Raw genomic sequence first — 25,515 nt, 5'->3', positions numbered from 1 at the left:
AACTCTAAACCCTAACCCTAGCCTTTACTCTAACCTAACTCTAAACCCTAACCTAAACCCTAGCCTTTACTCTAACCTAACTCTAAACCCTAACCTAACCCTAGCCTTTAGTCCAACCTAACTCTAAACCCTAACCCTAGCCTTTACTCTAACCTAACCTAAACCCTAGCCTTTACTCGAACCTAACTCTAAACCCTAACCTAAACCCTAGCCTTTACTCTAACCTAACTCTAAACCCTGACCCTAGCCTTTACTCTAACCTAACTCTAAACCCTAACCTAAACCCTAACCAAACCCTAGCCTTTTACTCTAACCTAACTCTAAACCCTAACTCTAAACCCTAACCCTAGCCTTTACTCTAACCTAACTCTAAACCCTAACCCTGTCTGAGTCTGAAATCAGAGGGTATTCATTGACATTTTTCAATCCAAAAAACACGAATGGAAAATAATGATGGATTATTGGATAATCCAGTACTTGTTGCAGGTCTGATTGATTTATTGCAGCCTTTGTTGTCTTGGACAAACTATGGGAAGTTGAGTAGTAAGAGAACCTGCATGGTGATGGCAAAGGATGCAGACAGACAAGAGGAGGCGTGCGTGCATGTGTGTGTGTGTGCGTGTGTGAGTGAGGGAGAGCAAACGAGAGAGCGGTGTGATAAAGCTCTCCAAGTTTGACAGCTTCTGCAGGCTAAAAAGGAGACCTCAAGCCCGCTGTGATGGATTCACGGACCCCCAGTGGATCAATAGTAACAGGATTTTACCTTTGGGCGACTTTGTGCTGTCAAGGTGGGTCCATTTTTTCAGAAGTCTTTTTTATTTCATTGTTTTGTACTTTTATGAAGACATGCGTGAGCGTTCTGCTGTGTTGACCATATTTCGACACGATGCAGACAGTGTAGGTCAGCGTGTTTGTGTGAGTCCTTCTCTCTATGACACCAACAACATCTGGTGGAGAGAAAGGAGGGCACACCAGCAGTGATGCACGAAGCCCAAAGGGATGTTCATCCGCTCCGAGAGTAATCTGCAGTTGTAATGAAATGCGTGATTAGTGGAGCAGAAAGACCATCAAGGAAGTTGAATATCGAACATCTTTGATGATTGAATGATTGCAGTGTTCTACGCTTGAAGTGGAACAGGTCAATCTGTTCTTATCAGCTGGTTCCCAATCCAGTCCATGTACGTAGAAGTGTTTGTTTCATGCGACAACAGGTTGTCGTAAATTCTTGCGACTTTAATGTCAGGATAGACGCCAATGTCCTCGTCTAACGTGATGACAAATCACTAGGGCTTGGCTTTATGTTTTCATGTTTATATTAATATGCTTAGGTACTTAGGGGCTAGGTACCCGGGGGTTCTCCTATGAGAGGAGCTTGCATGTTCTCCCCGTGTGTTTTTTTCCCAAGGTGCTCCGGCTTCCTCCCACATCCCAAAAGCATGCATGTCAGGCTAACTGGCTAAATGTGCGTGTGAAGGTTTACAATGGATCCCGGCTCATTCTCTATTCAGCTTTGCCGTCTCCGCCAATCTCAACGGTTTTGTTTTAATTCCAAAAATCCCAGTCTACACATTTAGTTGTAATTTTTGGAAATGAATGTACGCATTTTAATATGGAAGCCCATTTCTGTGGCCGACTATTAGAGCCACACTGAAAAAAAACCCTGAGATTTTGAGACGTACACTTAAGAGAAAAAGTTTTATATTTACAAGAAAAATAATGTATAACATTACCTTTGCCAAAGCTCACACTAGTACCCCCCTTTTCATAGCCGTTGCCGGCATTGCCTGTTACAACAGAGAATGAAAATAACCAAAGATTTTGAGAATAAAGTCCTAATATTCGGGGAATAAAGTTGTAAATTTACAAGAAAGAAGTCATGCTTTTACAAGAAAATGTTTTACATATACAAGAACAAAAGGCGTCTTACCTTCATAGCTGACTCAGGCATTGCCTGTTATGACGGAGTATGAAAATAATTGAAAATTTACAGAATAAAGTAAAAATGTACAAGAGAAAACTCTGAACTTTATGTTACAGGCATTGCCTGAGATTTTTTGACATGTGTGTATATTCTTGTCATAAAATTATGACTCTATTTCCAAAATATTTTAACTGTATTCTGGTAACATTACTACTATTTGTGAAGGTATTTTCCCATAATATTAGAATAGTTTCTCATAATATTAAGCCAGTCAAGCCAGTCCCCACACCGCACCTCAAGCTCAAACAGGTGGTCTCGGCCGGGACGGCTGACCTGGAGGAGCCAGTGACCCTCCTTCAAGCCTCCCTCCTCCCTCCCCTGGTTTCGGTTCTTGCTGAAGACGGCGTCTGGGATCTGCCTTCGAGAGGGGGGGCTAGTGCCACCTGCTGGGCTACGCGGGAAGCACACACCCAAAAACGTGCATTCATCCCTTCCCTCATCCAATGCCTTCATTGGTATAGCCCCCCGGTGTTAAACTTAAACTTAAAAACTTAAAAACTTAAAATAACTTGCAATAAGTGGTAGCCTAAACACCACCAAACACTAAAGTATATGTGTTCCTTATGATGTCAAATCTGGTAAACTTAGTACCTTATCTCTTCACTTGTCTTCGAAAACTGAAAGTTTTCAACTCAACGTTACATTTTTGACCACTGGGTAATGTTCAGTGGAGAAAAATGTGTTAATAATTTTTATCACCTATTATTAATTATTAATCATTATTAATAAAGAGGCCATCAAAACGTAACAGTTGAGTATTCCGTATGATTTTGACACATCTCTAAAGTGTAACATTTCCGGTAAATGTGTTTGTTTATCAACATTTATTCCCATTTTTTTTGTATGCAAATCATAAAAGAAAAATATGCGTCTTTCAAAATGCAGCATGATATGTGGGCAGCAGCTTGATCATGGAATTTCATCCAGCTCTTCCCCAGGACACTGGGACTATGAGCCTATGTCTCTCCAATGTCTTCCCCAAGTCTTCCCCAAGGCCTCCTACCAGTCGGATGTGCCATTAACACCTCCCCAGGGAGGCATCCTGAGCAGATGCCTGAGCCACCTCATCTGGGTGCTGCTGGACGGCAGTGCTTCTCACCTTATCTCCAAAGGGAGAGCCCAGCCATTTTGACTGCTTTATGCCTTTTTAAGGTACAGACAGGACATTATAATTAAAGTGGTGTTGTTTCTGGTTATCGTTTGGTCTTTTGGTCTGAATCTGGAACCCGTAGTAAGAATGGTTGTGCAATTTGTGCTATATATCATAATGTGGACACTCTCAAGCTGTGAAACTTGTAAGGCAGACACGTTCTGATAGCAGAAGACATACCTACCTTGGGGCCATTTTAATGCTATTTCCCAATCAAAAATGCAGTGCCCACGGGGGTGAGTTTGACATTACTGGTCTACACTGTGGGTCTTGGACTATTTTAATGGGTTGGCATTTGGAAGAATTGATCGTGTTTGCTGACCACGTTTGGCAGATTTGGTTGCATCGATACCGTTTGAAGTGATTATGTTCGACATCGGGATGCTCCCATCAGGGTTTGAGGCTGCCCACACCGATGCCATCATCCATGAGTGAGACCAGATGAAACCCATACTGGTCATAAGGTTTAACTGTACGTTTCTCAGTGTATTGATCTGTAATTTAAGATAACATAAAGAAGAGAACAAAATAATCCATATAATTATCTGTATTAAAAAGCTATAGAAAGCTGTGATGAGAATAAAGGAGTGTCCTGGTTGCATGCATGTCCAACATGAATCCCTGTCAGAGCTGTCAATTATTTGTCTTTTATTTAGAACTGGCAACATTTGAAGTGTACCCCAGACCAAGGTATATATAGTGTTTTCTTTGATCAAATCATTCTGGATATAACAGATCATACCGTTTGTGTTCTCATGTCCAATTACATGGTTTCTTCCATGAACGGTTATTGTCCTCCGCTACTGTACGTGAAGTCTTGGGCCCCCGGGGGACAAGACAAGTCCGTGTTCCATCCAAGTGTAAGGTCAGTGTTGCTGCAAGGAACAAGCTGTTAGGATGCTGGCGGTGTAAAGCCACATTATGGTGCAGAAAAACAAACCCACTTTCGGACTTTGCCAGTTGGTCCGATGGTCAAGGAAGAGAAAAAGATCTAGTCCATGAAGTCTACAGTACCGTGTTTTGACACGCAACATTTACTTGATGTCCAGCTACATATTTAAATAATACTTCAAAGTTGTATTATGCTTTATAAGATATCACACACATACCTGGTGCTTTGATTTATGTTTCTCTGTATGTGAATTTGTATGTCCACAAATGAAACATATTAAGACATATTCCAAATTGATCGCAAACCTTGGTTAGTGTCAACATAAGAAGTAATGTCAATCATTTCCCGTAATACAACAGTTATCCAGTCTCTTTCAAGCTTAAATGTGACAGGTCGCGCTGAAAGCCAAGATATTAGGGCTTTATTCGGGCTTTAAGAAGAAATGAGCGGCTGTTTGAGGAGCTCTTCTCGTCCAGCTATGTCCATCTGCCGTGAGACCAACAGATTTGAGGCTGGGCTTTTCCTGCTTGTATGTAATCATCTGTCTGGCACACCATTCATCCATTCTCTCGTATGACAGAAGATCCTGTCTCATGCAACAACATGTTTCCTGCATTTGACGGCTTCTTCACTCACTGGTGACCATCTGGAGTGCCATGTCTGTTGTGTTTCAGTTGCAAATAGAATAGGGGATGTGGCTTTGGGTTATGCTTTATGGTTCTGTTTTATATAGAGTATATATATATATGTATGTATATATATAATTAAATGGCCCTTCAATAACTGCAACATACAGTCTGGGGATGCTCTAGATCTTTATGCTTCGCCTGCAGGCCACCTGTTTGTTATGCAGGCTGCTCAAGGACATTTTTTATCACTGATTTGCTCCCGCAGTAAAAAGACTACTGTTCTCCTCTTTGTCTTCTGTTTTTTTTTTTGGTGCTTGTCCATTTTACTGTCAGACTGTCGTGGCTGCACTTATCGGACAGCAATATATTAATCCCTCACGTATCGCAGTTTATTGGTTTCAGGTCCGACTTTGACATGTGATTGATATTTATGAATGGAATAGTTTTGTAGCTGCCGCATAGAAAACCTGTTTACAATCTATTAAAGACACTTTTTAACATGATTAGAGCCCTTTAGCCATGAAATAACACCCCTATAATAACTTTTATATTTGTATTAGCCAATATGGTAGACATAGTCAGACAAAATAAGCCATTTAGGACATACATAAGGCTGCATGGTGTTGAGTGGTTAGCACACAGGCCACACAGGTCGGAGACCCGAGTTTGATTTCACCTTCGGGCATCTCTGTGTGGAGTTTGCAAAGCCACAAAACTGCATAGTTTATTCATTAATACGATATATATTTGACAACCGATATAGAGTGATGCTGCAGAATTCTTCTGAATATCATTTATTAATCAACTGATATGGTGACTTTCCAAATCCATCCGTCCGTCCATTGATCCATTGAAACATCCATCCATCTGTCCATCCATCCATCCATCCATCCATCCATCCATCCATCCATCCATCCATCCATCCATCCATCCATCCGTCCGTCCGTCCGACCATCCAGCTGTCCGTCCATCCACCCATCCATCCATCCACTCACTCACTCACTCACTCACTCACTCACTCACTCACTCACTCACTCACTCACTCACTCACTCACTCACTCACTCACTCACTCACTCACTCACTCACTCACTCACTCACTCACTCACTCACTCACTCACTCACTCACCCATCCGTCCATCCATCCATCCATCCATGTTGCAGTGAAATGGAAGTGGTTATGATAATTCATTACATCCATGAACAAAATGGTCTGAAAATAATGTTGACAAAAATATGGGAAAATTATCACCCAGCAAAGTTTGTTGTCATGACAGGTCAATCTTACGCTTTGCTTTTGTAGGCTGCCATGGTGGTGTGTACCAGAGGAAGTTGTACCAGGACCTGATGGTCAACTACAATCGTCTGGAGAGACCGGTCCTAAACGACTCAGCGCCCATCCTGGTTGAACTTGGTTTTACCTTGCTACAGATCATCGATGTGGTGGGTGTGTGTTTTTGTCAGTGCTGAGTGACAGGGAAAAAGAAGTATTGTTGGTTTTAGAAACTTAGAAAGGGATAGAAGAGTGGAAAACAAGTCAGTGAAAGACGCTGGTCGACCTCTGGATTGCCGTAAATTCCGAGAGGAAAACCCAGATTTGTACATATACTATAAGCTACATGTCTACACGTCACGAAAGAGCATATTGTCGCATAGACAAGTCTGTGAAGACCAGGCAGCTCTTTGACAGGAACCAATCATGATCTAAAAAAAAAACACTCGCAATGTCCTTGTCAACGCATTGGAAACTGCAGGAGGTCATTACTGAACATAACAGTCTAACTCGTGGTCTCATCTTACATACAACATTAAACTCATCACACAGTAACTTGACACCCAAAAGGTGTACCTCAGAAATATGTACCATTATGGATTTTAAATGATTTTTTAACATTCTCCCATTTCACCTTCTTTTGAGCAAAGCATTTATTTGGACAACAAGCAGCATAGAAAATGGTGAATGGTGCCTCAATGCCACTCTCTACAGCAGAGGGAGCCAGTAGGCCTCGAACCCAGAGTGCAGAGGGAAGCTAACGTCAGTGCAACGCCCCAATGAATGCGTTGTTCAGACACAATGCATTATGGGAAAACTTTAAAGAGTTGTTTTTTTCATTTCATTATATACATATGTCCCTGTTGGGTGTGTCGTCTGAGGATGGTCACCACGGGTTGATGTTGTGGTGGTTGGTGTAAACGACCCTCTTTGTAGCAAAAGGTTGTTCCCCTGGTTGGTGGCAAAACAACTTGTTCCTCAAGAACGTGACAATCTCCGGGGAGAGATGTCCGGACATGATTGTCAGCAGACAATAGGTGATGGCATAAACCTCTTCCTGTGGTCAATGTCTTCAACCAACAAGAAGAGTCCAGTTGCCTCATCCTTTTGCACACCAAGACCAGGATGACTGGGAAATTATTTTTTTGCATTTTCCACTGACCTTCTCTTTTTTCCACTGTTGTTTTGAAATGTCTCAAACTAAATAATGTGACATTTTAGAAAATCAGCTAATTGCATTCTTGCTTATAGTTGTATGAGAGTGAATGGTAAAATCAATACCTCCGTCATGGCCGCAGGTGTTGGTATTGTGAACTGGGAGGGCTTTTTGCCTGTCTATTATAGACTTAACCCACTCCTTTTCATTATGGCCTCAGTTTATTAAGAGGGTGTGGTTTAGATACACGATGAAGCATAACTAGGCCTATCACAATCATCAATTAGTCGATTAACCACACAATAGATCAAAACCAACTGGATAATGTTGCGATAGATTGACTAGATCATGCGTGTTTGCGCATGCGCCTAACGAGGCGCAAGCGAGTGCTGCAAGTGAGCATCGCGAGGAGTAACAAGCAAGCAAAAGGTGGGTGATTCTTCTGAAAGGGATACCTGGTTGTTGAGAGATTAGTTCCTGAGTGGGTACCCTTGTGGCAGGACACTGGACTCGAACGTGGTTGGCTGTAAAATGAATGTTATGGGAATTGAAGCAGTGTTTGTACATTGTGATCTAAGTATGTTGAACAGATCCAGGCCTCCTTTGGCCTTAGGATTATGTCAGATGACCTTCCATAAAATGCTGGTGAGGAGCTTCCATAGCACCTCCGCCCCTGTAGAACAAATACAGTTGGATTTATATGGAGACCACAATCTTTATAGTGCATCTGTCAGAGCTGATGTTGACCAATAAAGCTGGAGCAAAATACATGCAATAAAAAATCAATAAAAATGCAATGCAATGCAATACAAATCAATCCAACACTTAAGGACAAAGGTCACGGACATGATGTCACAACGCATGTAGGACCAATCTTGCTTTTCAACGGTAGAAGGTGACAGACGACACAGTGGGTTTGTGGCTGGAGAAGCGGATTAGAAGTGAAATCATTGGGAGGTGAGAAAGCGAATGAAGAAAGCATTCGATTTTGCTGATTTTAGTTAGAGCCTGTGATAACCATGGTGCATCGTGGTAGTATTTGTTGGATGGAATCCCTTTGTATTACAGCACATGGAGAAACAGGATTGGAGCAAAGATGTCAGAGTGATAGGGTGCACAAAGCGTGCAGGGGTGCTTTGCTCTGCCTTTCACAGAAATCAGGAATCAGTCAATCCATCATCTTTGCAGCAACTTGTCTGAAACACGCTGGGCTGCTATGACGCTACCGGCACAGGGTTCATACTGTGGATGATTGTAAATCAGTTCTGGATTTGTACAAGTTAGCATGCAAGGTGAAACTCTTCTTTTACCCCGACTACTTCCTATGATTGGATGTAGCATTTTAGAATGCAGATTTATTCAAATGGTCATTCTCCGTACAACAATGCTTATTATAATCAGTGTCTTCTTAGACATCAACTATGAATTTCCACATGGAGCACCTCTTACCTGTTTCAGCTTAAAGCCACCAGTCAAACATCAGAACTATCCATCCACGCTTGGACGGAGCTTGCAACTAATATTAATGTGATGCTTGATTGTTGGTCTGTGACGCAGGAGTCATTCTCACGCCACCATGTCATTGAAGCTCTCAAAGGACTAACCACCTTGGGCAAGGAGGCTCCACTGAAGTGGAAACACTTTGCCGAAGTCTCTATTAGGCGAGAGAGATATAAAAATGAGCATACGCCACCTGTATCCTAAGCTGAGAAGGAACAACACAAATAACGTAACATAACAGAAAGAAAGAAAGAAGCTAAAAGCACCACACAGCAAGATAACAAACAGACACTGCTATTGGAAAGCTACAAATGTTAACACTGAACATGGAACTTAGCCGCCATTTACAAAACAGTCGAAGCATGCTAAAAAATAATATTAAAAATGCAGATGACCTGATGCTCAACTGAAACTGAACTAGCATGCACGCGCCTGGCAGGACAGCGCTAAGTATGGTTGTAAGTTCATACCAATGAAAATAGGTCAAATGTTAACATGCTAACTGGTAGCATTTTAGCAATAATAACACTCTAACAATCCATTTTCAAAAGCCGACCCTCTTCGTATTGGCCATTTTGGAAGATTTTGACTGATTTTTCAAGGCACCCAGAATATTGTGTTCTAGGGCTATATCGACGTGGTACAATAAACCTCGGATATATCGGATTCAATTGTTCCCACTAGTTTTGTCCGATATAAGCGAAATCCGTTATATGCGTATACCGAAAAATGTCAGTTTTAAATCGGATTTTATCCGTTATAAAAAGGCACTTCCTTGACTATGTTTCCAATGTACCTGGACGCGCAGGCAACGCTGCAAATGCTGCAAATGACGTCGTATAGCGGCCTGTCACGATTCGGCGAATCGGAGTGCTACGATGCAGCCATCCGATATATGCGAGGGAAATTTAATGGAAATGCATTGGAACGGGACTCGAGATTTTGTTCGAAATAGGCGAAATCCGTTATAAAAAATCTGATATACGTATGCAATGAATTTTTATTGGAAATGCATTACAGAAAAATCGGTTCTTTTTTATCTGTCCGTTGTGAGCGAATTTCCGATATATCCGAGTCCGATATATCCGAGGTTTACTGTACAGGTAAGGGCCAGAAAATTAGAATATTTTCATAAACTTGATTTATTTCAGTCATTGTGTTCAAAAGGTATAACTTTTACATTATATTTAATCATTGCACACAGACTGATGCATTTCAAATGTTTATTTCTTTAATTTTGATGATTATAGGTGGCAACAAATGAAAATCCGAAATTCCGTGGGTCAGAAAATTAGAATATTGTGAAGGGTTCAATTTTGAAGACACCTGGTGTCCTGCAAAGGGCTTTAAATGGTCTCTCAGTCCAGTTCTGAAGCTTACACAAACATGGGGAAGACTTCAGATTTGACAGCTGTCCAAAAGGCAACCATTGACACATTGCACAAGGAGGGCAAGACTCAAAAGGTTATTGCTGAAAAGGTTGGCTGTTCTCAAACCTCTGTGTCCAAACACATTAATGGAGAGGCAAAGGGAAGGAAAAACTGTGGTAGGAAAAAGTGTACAAGCGATAGGAATCACCGCGCCCTGGTGAAGATTGTGAAAAAAAACCCATTCAAAAATGTGGGGGAGATTCACAAGGACTGGACTGCTGCAGGAGTCAGTGCTTCAAGATCCACCACCAAGAGACGCATGAAAGACATGGGTTTCAACTGCCGCATACCTCGTGTCAAGCCTCTTTTGAACAAGAAACAGCGCGAAAAGTGTCTCACCTGGACTAAGGAAAAAAAGAGCTGGACTGCTGCTGAGTGGTCCAAAGTTATGTTTTCTGATGAAAGCAAATTTTGCATTTCCTTTGGAAATCGAGGTCCCAGAGTCTGGAGGAAGAGAGGAGAGGCACAGGATCCACGTTGCTTGAAGTCTAGTGTGAAGTTTCCACCATCAGTGATGGTTTGGGGTGCCATGTCATCTGCTGGTGTCGGTCCACTCTGTTTCCTGAGATCCAAGGTCAACGCAGCTGTCTACCAGCAAGTTTTAGAGCACTTCATGCTTCCTGCTGCTGACCTGCTTTATGGAGATGGGGATTTTACGTTCCAACAGGACTTGGCGCCTGCACACAGCGCCAAATCTACCAGTGCCTGGTTTAAGGACCATGATATTTCTGTTCTCAATTGGCCAGCCAACTCGCCTGACCTTAGCCCCATCGAAAATCTGTGGGGTATTGTTAAGAGGAAGATGCAGAATGCCAGACCCAAAAATGCAGAAGAGCTGAAGGCCACTGTCAAAGCAACCTGGGCTCTCATAACACCTGAGCAGTGCCAGAAACTGATCGACTCCATGCCACGCCGCATTAATGCAGTCATTGAGGCAAAAGGAGCTCCAACCAAGTATTGAGTACTGTACATTCTCATATTTTTCACGTTCATACTTTTCAGTAAGCCAACATTTCTAAAAATCCTTTTTTTGTATTGGCCTTAGGTAATATTCTAATTTTCTGACCCACGGAATTTCGGATTTTCATTTGTTTCCACCTATAATCATCAAAATTAAAGAAATAAACATTTGAAATGCATCAGTCTGTGTGCAATGATTAAATATAATGTAAAAGTTATACCTTTTGAACACAATGACTGAAATAAATCAAGTTTATGAAAATATTCTAATTTTCTGGCCCTTACCTGTATATAGCAAAAGAAAGGTTAGACTCTCATCTTTCATCAAAATATCACTTCTCAACATAAAATATGGGGGTATATTACTTTTTTTTAAAGATACATTTCAAGCATAACTTTCACTTTGATACAAATGTAGCCATACTTAGCCAAAATATATTAACTACGCCACAACATAAACAACACAAAAAAACAGTTGTTTTACATGGAATTAATTATAACACAATTTTCACATTTAGAACTGCATTGTGTGTGTGTACATGCTTTTGTGTGCACGTGCATGTGTGTGAATGCCTTCAAATTTCCCCTCAGTGTGTCATCTCTTCAACGCAGCAAGACTTTGTGCAAGACTTTGGGAAGGTTGCGGGCTGACTTGTTCTGCCGCTTGCTGGCTGTTTTTCCGGCTTAAAACTGCCCCCCAAACATTGCATGCATGCATTGAGACACTCAGGATTGTGGAGCCCCTTGCGGTGTTGATTAATTTTGTAGTTTTTATTTAGGTAACAATATCCATTCCATATATGTATGCATGTACTAACAACACTTACTGAATATCTTCTTCTTCTAAGGCTCTATTCATTAGATTGGTTGTAAACATTACTGCCCTTGGCAGCATGTACCCTGAATAACAGCCCAGAACTCTGACCAGGATGATTCTTCAAAGGTATCCCCCCCCCACTGGTGACACAGCCTCAACGCTTCACTGAATTAAAGAGCCCCAAATTATGCATTTTGTCTACCATGTCTCCCAAACCCACAAGGTTGCATTTAAAGTCACGCATCTCTTATCTCTTCCCCTGTAACTCCGATATGAAGGATATGGCATCTTTTCATTATTCCGATTATATTCCTTTTTATCATTCTCTCTCGCTCTCTCTCTTTCTCTTTCAGGACGAGAAGAACCAAGTTTTGATCACCAACGCTTGGCTGCAGCTGGTATGTCTCCTCATCGGGTATTTGTGCGTGATCACTGCAGGTTAACTGGGATTTAGTGGATTTTGGGAAGGGTGTGTGTGTGTGTGTCCTGTGGGTTCCTCCATTTGTATTTCTTCCTTCCAAACAACATTCAGGTGATTTGAGGAGCCAAACAGCATTTGTACTTTTCAGTGACTGCTCAGGGCCTGGTTTGGCATACTGACAAAACCAAGCCAGAACTTTGATAAGACTCTAGAATAGACTGAGGCTTCTTCCATCTTAAGTCAACTAAAAGACGCAGGAAAAGGAATTGAAGTACATGGTGGGAACTAATCCTGTTCTTCAGGTTGTAGAGGGGATCCTCGTACATTCCCCATTCAACATTTACACCCGCAAGGCATACCGGGAAGCTCACACGCAGTACCCAGCATGCCTTGTGGGTCATAAATGTTAGTATTGTTTTGCATTGTGCAAGCATTCATTCCGATTCTGGCGCGCTTACATTCTACTTGTTGTGTTATTTTGGTTGCACGAGGAAGCCTGCTGCTGCTTTATGGGTAGAAATGTCAAGATGAAGCTAAATAGATGTTCTGTACAGAAGAGCCTGGAGACACGGCAGCATAGCCTAATATTGATTAGAGTGTCATGCATTTGTGGGCTTCAGAAAGCAACCTCATACATCAGTACCTAAAAAAACTGACATGAAGCCAGAATAACACCTTCTATGATTATTATGAGTATCATCATTAGTCCTAAAAGTGCTTGCTAATATTAAAGTTTTGTTGCTTTCAATAATGTAAAACAATGCTGCCCTCTCTAGTGTCATCATGACACCCTTGTTATCACCAATGTTCATTACAATGGAATAATAATGAAGATGTCACCCTCCATATCCTGTCTGCTTGAGTCAGCTGCTGACCGGCTGGCACGTTATGAAAGATTCAGTTATTCAGGAAGCCACCTCCTCCCCTCCACGCTGGTGTACGGCTGGAGCGAGCTTTGCAGATGCAGCAGATGCGAAGGAGAGGATTTTAGGATCACAAGTTCATCGACCAGTAAATAGTCAGAAGTTATAGGCCAGCTATTATTCCAAAGTCAATACAGAAATACGGTAGCTCCTTTCACTAGCATGATGTGGACATTATCCTCCGGTTTCCTACAACCATGCTTTTGGTGCTGCTTCCACCTCCCTTTCCTTATTCATAAATGGATGGAACAGGAATGATTTATTCCTGAATATACTTTTGATGAAGTCAAGCCGTGGCTTCCCAATCCAAGTGACGAAGAATTACTGCGTTCCCATTCAGTAGGTAGTTAGAGCATAAGAACCCTGGTTAAAATCTTCTAAATATGTTTTTTTTGACATTATTAAAGCTCCCTAGATATGAAACAACAGCCCTATAGTCAACGGTACACTCCTAGAAGAGGAAATTAGAAATTTAAGACATAAATGGGGGTGGGGGGTTCAGAGTTGAGTTTTAGTAACTGCAACATTAGCTGGTGTTAGGGATTCAAACCTGCAATAAAAGTCTGTTGTTCCGGCCATAAAGCAGGGTGTTTGTGTGTCTCACCGAACATTACAGTAACTTTACTGACACCTAGTGACCAGTGTAGAATACTACATATCAATACAACATCTTTGAATGCATCTTTCAAGCCTTATGTATGTTTAGATTTGACTTCATTTGGTCATTTTTACACATGGAAATGTGGAATTTAGGCAGAGAAATATGTCAAATTGGGCTAAATTTGCAGATTTTGTTACTAACATCTGATTATTATTGAATGTATTTTTGGAAAACCGTGACAAAGTGAAGCTGCAGAATCTGCAGATCGTTTCCACTCCAATATAACAATTTGATCAGCGTGCGCTTCGTTGAGCTTTCCAAGCCAGCAGACTAAACCGCCACAGCCTGCTTGTTACAAATTCATTCAATTATAACTTCATCAGACCGTGCCATTATAGATTCATTATACAGCTATTAATACTTACTCATTACTAAAGTACACAAGACACACTTGAATTGTCATCATGCATGTGTGCACACGCTTACAGCAGTACAGTAGATGCAGTACATATGTATATATATGCAGTATATGCAGTATATGACGGATAGACTGTATTTGTGTAGGCCAGGTGTGTCCAGAGTGTGGCCTGCGGGCAATTAGCTGTCTGTGGCTATTCAAAAATATACTTTAACAAGAAAACGTTTTAAAAAAAATGCTATTTTAGTAGCATAAAGTTGAAATTGTAATTATTTTATTGGTGGTGGAAAAAGTTATACAGTTATGAGTCAGTCCAAATATTATGGGAATAAAGTCAAAGCAAAGTCGATGTTTAACAAGAATAACCACATACAATTAGGAATAAAAATCCTATTTTAGTCCGTTTCTAAACCACTTGTCCTCACCAGGGTACAGGAATGCTGGAGCCGATCCCAGCTGTCTTTGGGCGAGATGCAGGATACATTCAGGTTTAAATAATGAATAATAATAATAATATAACGTAATATGAATTAGAATTAGGGATGTCTGATGTTGGATTTTTTGCCGAGAAGTTGTCCAACTGTCATTTCTGATACAGATATCATCACCATATCTGTGGTGGAATGAACACCCTCGTGTTTTATACAGCATTTTTTAAATATTGGCTGTCGTGATCGGGAAAAAAAATCGGATTTTTATGCTGATATCAGGATTATAATTATTGGTATTGATAAGTCATCTCTAATTATAATTATACAAATGAAGTCAAACAATTATGGCAATAAACTCATAATATTCATTTAAAATTGCAAATATTTAAACTTCCATCTCAAATCATCTTTGTACTTTTTCAAAGATGGAAGTCCATACTAATACAGTAATAATAATAATAATTTCACCAATATCACTCAGATGCAGTCTTTGTGGAAATATGACTTATTATATCCATACGTGTTGCTTTACAAAATATGGCTTCCATTCATTTTTCACTGTGGCCCTAACTGAAAATCATGTGGACATGCACGGTGTCCCCCTTGTACACGGTGTACCCGTAGATGTACAATGTGCTCACATATTCAGGCTTCAGCATCATAAACACGGAGAGACCATCTCTTCTCCATCCGTCCTTCCATTTTCCATACCGCTTGTCCTCACTTCTTTACCTTTCAATTTATTCTGCGGGAAGATTCCGCCAAACATACATTGACAGACGTCGGTATGAAAGTGTAGGCTTTGCTACAGACTGCAGGAAAAATAGTTTGCACTCACACAGTCACAAGTTAACGTGATTTTCCATTTTCATTATTCTCATCATTCTGTTTGACTCCAGCACTGGACGGATATCTACCTGACATGGGACCAGGAGGACTACCCTGGGGTTCAAAACCTGCGATTCCCATCCAATTTGATATGGGTGCCAGATATTCTCCTCTACAACAGGTGGGAGTCTGAAACGTACTAGCTTTTGTTAGGATTTGATCTACAGTGTTACCTCCATTTTCGCATGCCCTGGTTTTGGAGGACAAAATTCATTGCCAAAACCATGTGTGAGTTTTTACATGGTTATTGTACGGACAAACAGTGTACCTAAAAACTGGTCTGTTTGCTCTGAGTGCCCTGGCAAAGAATCTCACACGCTGGTGACTTTTTTTTTCCAAAATGCATTCAAACTTGACATTCAAGCCAAATGCTTCTTGTAAAGGTTTCCTTTGGAGAAGTCAGTGAAATGATCACTTCGTTCATTGTTGTCTTAAACCTTCCTCTTATGGAAAAGAAAACAAACTTACAGTGTTGCTTGGATATTGTGAACATCCAGCGGCATCACAACATTTTGGCACGACAACTATTTTGATGAAAAATATACAGATATACAGCGATCTACTGGGAGAAGCGTTTGTTTACTCTGCTTTAGCGGAGAGGTGTCACCCACGATGCCTTCACTTCTGCAATGAGACTGACCGGTGGTGCTATACTATTATATTCATACTGTATACTGTATAACTACTGTATACTGTATGGGTCACATTTTTGCAAATTCACAGTTCACTTTCAAAACTATGTAGAACATAATTACAAACAAAATAAAATAATTTTTATGTAGACACAATGTGGCAGCGAGATGAACACACACACAACACCTTCCTGTTTTGCTATGAGTTATTTCTTGAATTGATTAGCGTTTCTCACCTTCTTTATCAAAATGCTGCTACTTGCAGCTCCTTGGGCTCCATTTTGGGTTATTTTGCAGCCGTAATTAGGAAAAAAGCAGAGACTTTAGTTGTCTGTTTAGTTGCTGCCGAGTGACAAGGAAAAGGAATGATTGGTGATTATTATTCTGTCAAGCACCAGGGGAAGGGGGTATCATGTGGATGCATCATAACCCACTTAAGCTTTCGGATATATGCAGTGAAAAGAAGACTATGATGACAGCATATTCTGCGGAGAATGCATACAGACCGATGAGCAGGCTTGTCAGCTTTACCTTTGGGGGCGTTCAGGATGATCCATGTTGCGTGTATGATGAGATAAAGGACAGGTTTTAGCGATCTAAGAGGGGCGATACAGATCGTTAAACAGCCCAGAGTGGAGGTGAAGGCCGCACACGGACAGACAGGAGGAGGAAGTACATGTCTTGACAGCATGACAGCACCACCTGCTTGTTGAGAAGACTTTCTGTATTTGAAGATGTGCACTTCCCAAAAAATCATCCAGCTGCGGCCATAAAGGCAGTGATTCGTCGGCTTGAGGTACGGCATTACTTCCTGTGTGTACAGCTCGTTTAGAGAGTGTACAGCCCACCTCGGCGAAAGCATTCTCCACTTTCAGATCAACATTTGCAATACAATTGCATTAACTGCATTAACGCCCCCCGCCCTGATTTAATGACCGTCATTCACTCGTGAAGAAGGAAGCTAACAACTAAACAGTCGACGTCATGTCCCGCACTCGACCTTCACAAAGAGCTATAAACGCAGGGGTGTCCAACCTGTGGGCCCAGGGCACATTGGAGAACTAAAATTCAACAACATCAAAAATGCAATGTCGCAATCTCTCAGCACATCTAACCGTGTTTATTTACGTTGATCTATCAAATTAAAGACACATCTTTGCGTCTGGGTCGACACTAATCCCCTAATCCCCTAATCCCTTCCTCTCTATCATCTGGATTGTCTGTGCGGTTAACTGTGTTAACTGCCCACGTGCTGCTTTATGTTCCCTGCAGTGCTGATGAGAGGTTTGATGCAACATTCCATACAAACGTGCTGGTCAATGCCACAGGAGCCTGCCAGTACATCCCGCCAGGTGAAACAATCTACCTGCAAATCCTTCAGCAAAGGCTGTGTGTACATCACGTGCCTTTTTGTTGGGATTTATTCTCTGACTGACGTACACTATTACTGAGCCAAGAGTCCAAGTTAAAATGTGAAATAAACGTGTCCAGGCATCCTGAAGAGTACGTGCTACATTGATGTGCGCTGGTTCCCATTTGATGTGCAAAAGTGCGACCTCAAGTTTGGCTCCTGGACGCACAACGGCTGGCTGCTGGACCTCCAGATGATGGATGTGGACATCTCCACATACATACCCAATGGCGAGTGGGACCTTGTTGGTAAGAAAAGACATCACTTTTACGTCATAATGATGTTGAGCAGATAATAATACTTACTGTAATGCTGTAGTAGCATTGGTGTCCAAACCGTGGCCCATGGGCCATTTACTGTGTGTTTATTGGCCAACAGCACATTGTAAAAGTATCTTTTAATAAGAAAAAAACAAACTGAGTAATTTTTTGAATAAATCTGAGGTAATTTTACGAAAATAAAGTCAAAATATGAAGAGAAAGATGAAATATTACCTCAGGCTCACACTGAATGCATTGCGGCCGGCGGAAGCATTCGGCACAGCAGCAAGAATCGGTTTGGGCTCCAACTTTGGACTTGACCACTCTCTAGAAAAAACACCTTTATAATGTCATCATATGAGGAACAAACAACATAACTAAATAACTAACAAAATAATGAATTAAGTTCTGGAAAATTAGGTTCCCGAAATTACAGTGTTACAAGAATAAAGTCAAAATATTAATGGAACAAAATAATAATTATGAGAAGAAATAGAAGAAATTGTTGAAAAAAGTTGCATTGAAATTATTAAAAAAAAGTTTTTATGAGGAAAAATAATGTCATTTTAGTAGAGTTGAATTATGTTTTAGAAAAATAAAAGTCGTAATGTTATGAGAAACCAAATTAGGGTAGTGGAAAATTATATTACAGGAAAAAGTCAAAAATATTTTAAAAGTCTTCTCAAAAATGAAAAAGATTATTTATTAAGAAAATGAGAAAATTACAAAATACAGCAAAAAAGCACAAAGGCTAAAGAAAGGCAATGAATTGTAACGAGACAAGGGTGCAAGACCTCCAAATTTGACCATTTATGAGAAGTCGTCACTTCAAAAGGTAAATGTAACGGGAGTGGCGCCGCCATCGACTGCGGTGCACACACATGCATGCGATGCATGGAGGGTCTTTCTGCCTGTCTCAAATCCATAACAGTCATTCATTTGTCATTTGTATTTCTTTTGCATGTCTCTTTGCAAGTCTTTTGTGTAAACATTGATGGGGGTCTAGAACGGAAGAATTGGATTTACATTATTATCTATGGGAATGTTTGCTTTGGTTAGAGTGCTCATTGGTTCGCTTTGGTTAGAGTCCGTTTTGACTCAGACTTTCTCAAAGGGATTAATGACCTTAACTAAGGTGTGTTAAAATCTGACCTGGTCTCATTCTTGTATATCGTCTTGTCTCGTGACACCACTACATCTTCCCAAATGTACACGCGTTGCTTTACAATATATTTTGGACACCTCAAATCATCCAGAAGAATAACAGATCATTTCTGGAATGTTCCAAATGGTTGTTCTCACACATATAGTAGACAGATCCCTGGTTTTCATGCTGGTTTCATCTCAACAGGTTTTTCAGTTGAAAGCAACATAGGCAACATCCAATGCTACTGGGGGGGCGTGTTCCCCACTGTGTCCGACATACACACACCATTTCCAAGGGAATAGCAGTTTCTAGCCAATACAAAGTATTCTTACTAATGTGTACTCATAAGGTAAAGATACCCATCTGGTTGGAGGAAGGAAGGGGCGACTGTGGATGTGTGCTGACAGCTGGCCCGGGAACGGGTCAATTAATTCAGGCACAGTCATCAGGCCGGCCAAGAACACACACACACACACACACACACACACACACACACACACACCAATGCATATCCATCATGTTAATAGATGGCTGTGAAAGGCTGTTCCTGTCAAGTGTTCAGAGCATGTAGATATGATGAAATGAGATGGAAAGCCCTCGATTATTTGCAAAGTCATCTCTAATGTGTAACATGCTAGCATACTCGGTAATCATGCTTACATTCAAGCCCATACATCATCACCCAAAGGGTAAAATGTGACTTTTACGGCTTCTTACCAAAACATCCAGGAACTGGATAAGCATATTGGATACGTTGCTGATGACATCCACTTTGCCAGTCATGGTGCTCATTAAGGTCAGGCTGAGTGGATTTGTTCCCACCACCATTCTTTTTATTTCTTTCCTTTCTTCAGCTCAAGACTCAAATCAGTAAAACTAAAATACACCTTTTACAGTGTTTAAAATGTGCCTGGTTTTGGTCATTATTGGTTCTCAAACCAATAATGTACAAATATTGGCACAAGTGAACAATGACAATGGAAGAGTTCTTTTTTGGACCCCCACGTTAGCCACGAAAGGAACATACCAACTCCTTGGAGCTGGTTGTTCCAAACGTTATCACTTCCTATGTGTTGGGATTTGGTACCATCCCCTTCCGGGTGCTGTAATAAGAATTTGTTTTGCTTTTTTGGCCGCTGAGCAAAAGGCAAATCTTTCAAATTACCAATCGATCTTCATTCCTAGAACCCTCAGCTTTCGGTCATGGCCCAATGGATAAGACCGCACTCTCCTTTAGGGAGTAATGATGAGGATGCAGTGTGTGGTTGTATTCCACAGTAGCATGAACTACCAATCAGAATCATCCAGTGAGCTCCAAAAGCCAAACCAGAAGCTAGCACCGCTAGCTGATGTTTCGATATCTATTTGTAGGTGTGCCAGCCAAACGCAATGAGCTGTACTACGACTGTTGCAAAGAGCCGTACCCCGATGTGACATTCACTGTCACCATGCGCCGTAGGACACTTTACTATGGTCTCAACCTGCTTATCCCCTGTGTGCTCATCTCCGGCCTGGCCCTGCTGGTCTTCCTCCTGCCTGCCGACTCTGGAGAGAAGATCTCACTAGGTACAACCCATAACACGACATACACGATGCCACTGTTCCACACGTGTCATTTACCCAATCATGACCAGAACAAAGACAACGTACCCAGGATGTATTCCCTTGTGGACTGAAGAGACGACAACAAGTCAAGCTTTTTATGTTGTCGCTTTCTTGGCAGGCATCACCGTGCTGCTGTCTCTGACGGTCTTCATGCTGCTGGTGGCAGAGATCATGCCTGCGACATCAGACTCTGTTCCTCTCATTGGTAAGACACGCTACTGCTTCTCCGCTTTGGAAGACACAGGGGAAGGCAGTAGCCGCGTATACATGGACCCAAATATTCCAATTGCATTGGATTTATTTGCTCAAACAGAAAGAATGGAACCTTTGTATACACCTCATTCCCAAAGAGAAGTGCCAATCCCAATGAACATATAATCAGATTCAGATTCACATTCACGTCCAGCTGTCTTGGGGCGAGAGGTGGGGTACACCCTGGACTGGTGTCCAGCTTCCAGGGCACATATAGACAAACAACCCACACCCACATTCATACCTATGGACAATTTGGAGTGGCCAATTAACCTGTTAATTAACCTGTACCCAGGCGTCCAGGAAGGGGTAGAAATGGATCAATGAAGAAGTGTCTGTCGTCTAGAGGCATAACCGGGCAGCATGTGGTATCATTCAAGGCCGTTTGTCTGCATGTTGTTCTTCGATCTTCATCTTTGATTCACTAACATGTGGAGCAGATGACGGGAAGCGCTGCTCTGCACCAGTGGGGTGCTCAGAGGTGTCAACAAAAAAAGATACATTTGCACGCTCTCATGCTGTAAGAGCTGACATGGCAGATGGAGCTCAATGCAACTGCAATTTTAGTTTGACATGAAAACGTGATGTTCAGATGAGACTTGGAAGACTATGACTTTCACCATGCTTTGCTCCTCTCCTACCACTGCATGCTTTTTCATCCTCTTCTTCCTTTTAGCGCAGTACTTTGCCAGCACCATGATGATCGTGGGCTTATCTGTTGTGGTGACAGTTCTGGTTCTGCAGTTCCACCACCATGACCCCCGAGGAGGCAAGATGCCCAAATGGGTAGGTGACCGACCGATGGATATACCTGCACAACCAAGTCAGAGAGGTTGTGCCTTCACAGACGTTGTGGTTGTAGGTTGCACGTATGAGTTGACATTTTGGAGAATGCTATGCTTGTTCGACCATGCCCCTTTTTGCATCGTAAACACGATGTCCACTGTAAGAGCCGGAGTCACTCTCTCCACATCCAGGTTCGAGTCATCCTCCTCAACTGGTGTGCTTGGTTCCTGCGCATGAAAAAGCCTGGAGAGGAAGTCAGAAGCAGACGCCAGTCCAGCAGTTGCTTGGCGTACAAGCACCCCCATGCCTCCCCTCACCACACCAGCACCAACAGCATACCAGGCCTGGCCTCAACACGGTCAACCATCAATGGGAATATGAACCTGTACCCGGGATATAATTCCACGGGAACGGAAAACCCTTCCTTCCCACCCAGCACTGATTCGGGTGTACTGATGTGCGGCAGCGGTGGATGCGGCGACAGACCCGCCAGTTTGGCCCTGGGCGATGTCCACTCGGCTCAAACAAGGACTATATTTCTGGAGCGTGTCCCGGAAATGTCCCAGATCTTGGAGGAAGTGCAGTACATCGCCAGGCGCTTCCGAGAGCAGGATGAGGGAGAGGCCATCTGTAGCGAGTGGAAGTTCGCAGCGGCGGTGGTGGATCGTTTATGCCTGGTGACCTTTTCGCTCTTCTCCATCATCTGCACGTTCACCATTCTCATGTCAGCTCCCAACTTCATCGAGGCCGTGTCCAAAGACTTCACATGAAGCGGAAAACCTGACCTTGAACTTTCCGAGCACACGCAACCCAAGCCTACAAGATCTACTTTCTATTTCTACATGTGTCTGGCCGTAATGGCAAAACAATATACATACGTCGATATATGTATATATAAATATGTATATATATTATAATGTATAACCCAACTATCCCCCCCACTCCATACACCAGCAGTAATTCTTAATCTGGCAGATTTTAATAATTGACAGAAATAAACTGCTTTCAGTATTACACTCACAGTATTACACTCAGTATTACAATCAGTATTATTATTATCATTATTATTATTATTATTCCACTCAGTATGACACTTGGTGTTACACTCGGTGTTACACTCAGTATTATTATTATTCCACTCAGTATGACACTCTGTATTACACTCAGTATTACACTCACAGTATTACACTTGGTGCTACACTCAGTATTACACTCAGTATTCCACTGTAGCTGCCACAACCAGATCTAGCGCCATCTGTTGGCCTCTGCTGATGAACACATTAGAACGGGACTGTGAACGTATCTCGTCGTTCCAACAGCGTACAGTAGATGACATTGTAGCGCTGCTTAGCTCTGCTAACATCATACTCCTACATGCCTGGTCTGCCTAGAAGAAGACGAAGCAATAGGGAGTAGTTTTGCATTTAGCGAGTATCCAAAGCCCTGTAGATTGTTTACAGATGTATCTTTTTCAAAACAGTGACTGTACCACCTGACACCCCATTCCTTTCATTACAACTCTGGTCTAAAGGCGGCTCGGTGCGTTTAGGGCACCGGTTGAGTGTGTCAATCACCTTCATTGAAATATTTATCCTCCATCCAGTGTGCAGGCACGCTGTCATTGGCTGGATGGCAACATTTGCTCCTGGGGGGGGGGGATTTCCAAATCTATGTTGAGTGCTTTTTCTATTTCACACTGTCAGCGAAAGACAAACACTTTGTAATCACTGGAAAACATCATGCAGGGAGGATTAGCGACCTTATATAACTCATTTTCGTTGGAACATGAGAGAAACTGGAAGCACCAACTATGAACGCCCGCCCCCCCGTCACTATATAGTAACTACATTTTACACTTGATGTCAGAAATATCCTGCCCTTGGCTGGAGACCAGTCCAGGGTGTACCCTGCCTCTCGCCCAAAGTCAGCTGGGATAGGCTCCAGCGTACCCCGGCGACCCAGAAAATTGATGAAAGTAGGAACTATTGGGACAATACCGGAAGTCACTGCCTACCTGGACATCCTTCCAGGAATTTAGCAACACACGTTAGAGAAGAACGACCTCTTTAGTGCAATTCCATCGAGAATATTATTACCCCATTTTGGGGACAAATACCCCTTTTGTGTCCCCATATGAGAAGACGGTAAAGTACACAAGATTGATGGCATTGTGGCATTGGGAACAACAGACTTGCTCTATGAATCGAGTTCATAGGCATCACCATAAATTGTTGATGCCGATGACACATAAACAAGCATGTTACAAAAAAGTTTTTGGGTCTTACATAGTATATTAATATATATTATTAAATTACATATTAATATATATTAAATATGTATATATCAATATATATTTAATATATAATATTAAATAATAAAATACTAATAGATTTCCACATTGAGAACATTGGAAGTGATAGTTTTCTTGATAATATGCCCGATTGTACGTACTGTATAATCCTTTTGGCCTCCACTATATTTGTCTAAAATTGATAAAAATATCTTATATATCGTGTTTGTAGTTCTGCTCCATACGTTTGGGTGGTTTCACATCTTCCGGCTCACAGCGACACAATAACACAATTATTTCAGTGTCCATGTGTTCATTTAAAGCAATAATGCAGGTTGCTAATGTCCAAGCCAAACGAGGCATGGATGCTGCGTCTGAATTGTAGACTATGTGAGGTAGAACTGATGGCTTTTAGACGTGGCTTTGGAGGCTCCAACTCACCTGAACTGAATGATGTCCTGTTTGAATCTTAATGGAGTCGTGAAAGCACTGTGGATTGTTTAGACTATTGTTCTTTGTCCATTGTCACATGTAGAGCACCACCCAACTGCAGCGACTGCAGCGACTGCAGCGACTGCAGCGACTGCAGCGACTGCAGCGACTGCAGCGACTGCAGCGACTGCAGCGACTGCAGCGACTGCAGCGACTGCAGCGACTGCAGCGACTGCAGCGACAGACTTCTTTACAGGAAATCCAGCTCTCAAAGCTCCACAGACTTTTATTGGTGTGGACACAAAGTGCTAAGATCAACATAAATGTTCACTTTGTGCTTTTAGTTTGAAGGATTGAAGTCAAGAAAAAAATAAAGAACTGTTCAAACTTATTTTCCACTCATCCGGGTCTGAGAGGTGTATCCCGTCTGGTTCAGCCAGCCCCGCACAACCGTGGGCTCCAAGCAGGTCCTTTGGAGTCTAGAGCACTGGCTAAAAGCTAAAAGCTCAAGCTCTTACCAACGTCCACATGCACAGCCACACTGGGGTGCCAATGTCAGAAGGGAACCCCTGACTTCCTGGTCTCAAGCCACCTCCTCCAGTTCCACCGAGGGGATGCTGAGGCGTTCCCAGGCCGGCTGTGAGACATCATCCCTCCAGCGTGTCCTGGTCTCCTCCCGCCTTCCTTCACTCATGAACAAGAGAAGTATGCCAAACCTGACCAGCAGACGTAACCGGAACAACACATTATTACATATTCACCGCATAACACCGCCACGCCTGACCTGATATTATGGCGTTCCTGCTGAAGAACCAGCTTTCAATTCTGTGTCCGGAGCTACAAACATGAAACCTAGCTCTACAGATACATGGACACCACACACCCACGGCATTTTCACTCAGTGGACGTAACCGGAACAATGTCAAGAACGGGAACTACTCCTGAGTGAGGGGCGGAGTCACATAATCCTGGTGACTAATGTTGGCTCCGTTTGGTGGTTCTGTCAGTGCCAGGTCAGCTGGAAGAGATCTCTGTGGACTTTGTTCAGCAGACGAAGAGTAACAAGGAAGGTCACACACCTGCCTCGCCCAAACTCAGTTTGGTGAGGAATCCATTACACACACACGCACGCACGCGCTCGCACGCGCTCGCACACACACACACACACACACACACACACACACACACACACACACACCTACCTACACACACACACACACACGTGCGCACAC

The 25,515-nt window shown here is 42.2% G+C and overlaps 1 protein-coding gene across 1 annotated transcript; it reads left to right on the top strand.

Annotated features, from left to right (window-relative positions):
- Positions 1 to 595: 595 nt before the first annotated feature.
- On the top strand, positions 596 to 23,831 carry LOC131132409 (neuronal acetylcholine receptor subunit alpha-7-like). The gene is made up of 10 exons (XM_058078012.1): positions 596 to 788; positions 5,954 to 6,093; positions 12,140 to 12,184; positions 15,480 to 15,589; positions 17,373 to 17,452; positions 17,592 to 17,759; positions 20,290 to 20,484; positions 20,642 to 20,728; positions 21,452 to 21,561; positions 21,753 to 23,831. The coding sequence occupies exons 1-10, from the start codon at positions 719 to 721 to the stop codon at positions 22,329 to 22,331; spliced, it is 1,584 nt and encodes a 527-aa protein (XP_057933995.1). The 5' UTR covers positions 596 to 718; the 3' UTR covers positions 22,332 to 23,831.
- The last annotated feature ends 1,684 nt before the right edge of the window (positions 23,832 to 25,515 follow it).

This window comes from Doryrhamphus excisus, chromosome 1 (assembly GCF_030265055.1).
Source record: "Doryrhamphus excisus isolate RoL2022-K1 chromosome 1, RoL_Dexc_1.0, whole genome shotgun sequence".
Taxonomy (NCBI): domain Eukaryota; kingdom Metazoa; phylum Chordata; class Actinopteri; order Syngnathiformes; family Syngnathidae; genus Doryrhamphus; species Doryrhamphus excisus.
Note: the sequence above shows the minus strand (reverse complement) of the source record. Positions and strands in the feature narration are given on the sequence as shown.

Bases quoted from the DNA above. Each gene is read 5' to 3' on its own strand.
- LOC131132409 (XM_058078012.1), top strand. From the start codon at position 719: ATGGATTCACGGACCCCCAGTGGATCAATAGTAACAGGATTTTACCTT. The intron at 15,590-17,372 runs GTGGGAGTCTGA...TGTTCCCTGCAG, and splicing joins GATATTCTCCTCTACAACAG to TGCTGATGAGAGGTTTGATG. The intron at 20,729-21,451 runs GTAAGACACGCT...TCTTCCTTTTAG, and splicing joins AGACTCTGTTCCTCTCATTG to CGCAGTACTTTGCCAGCACC.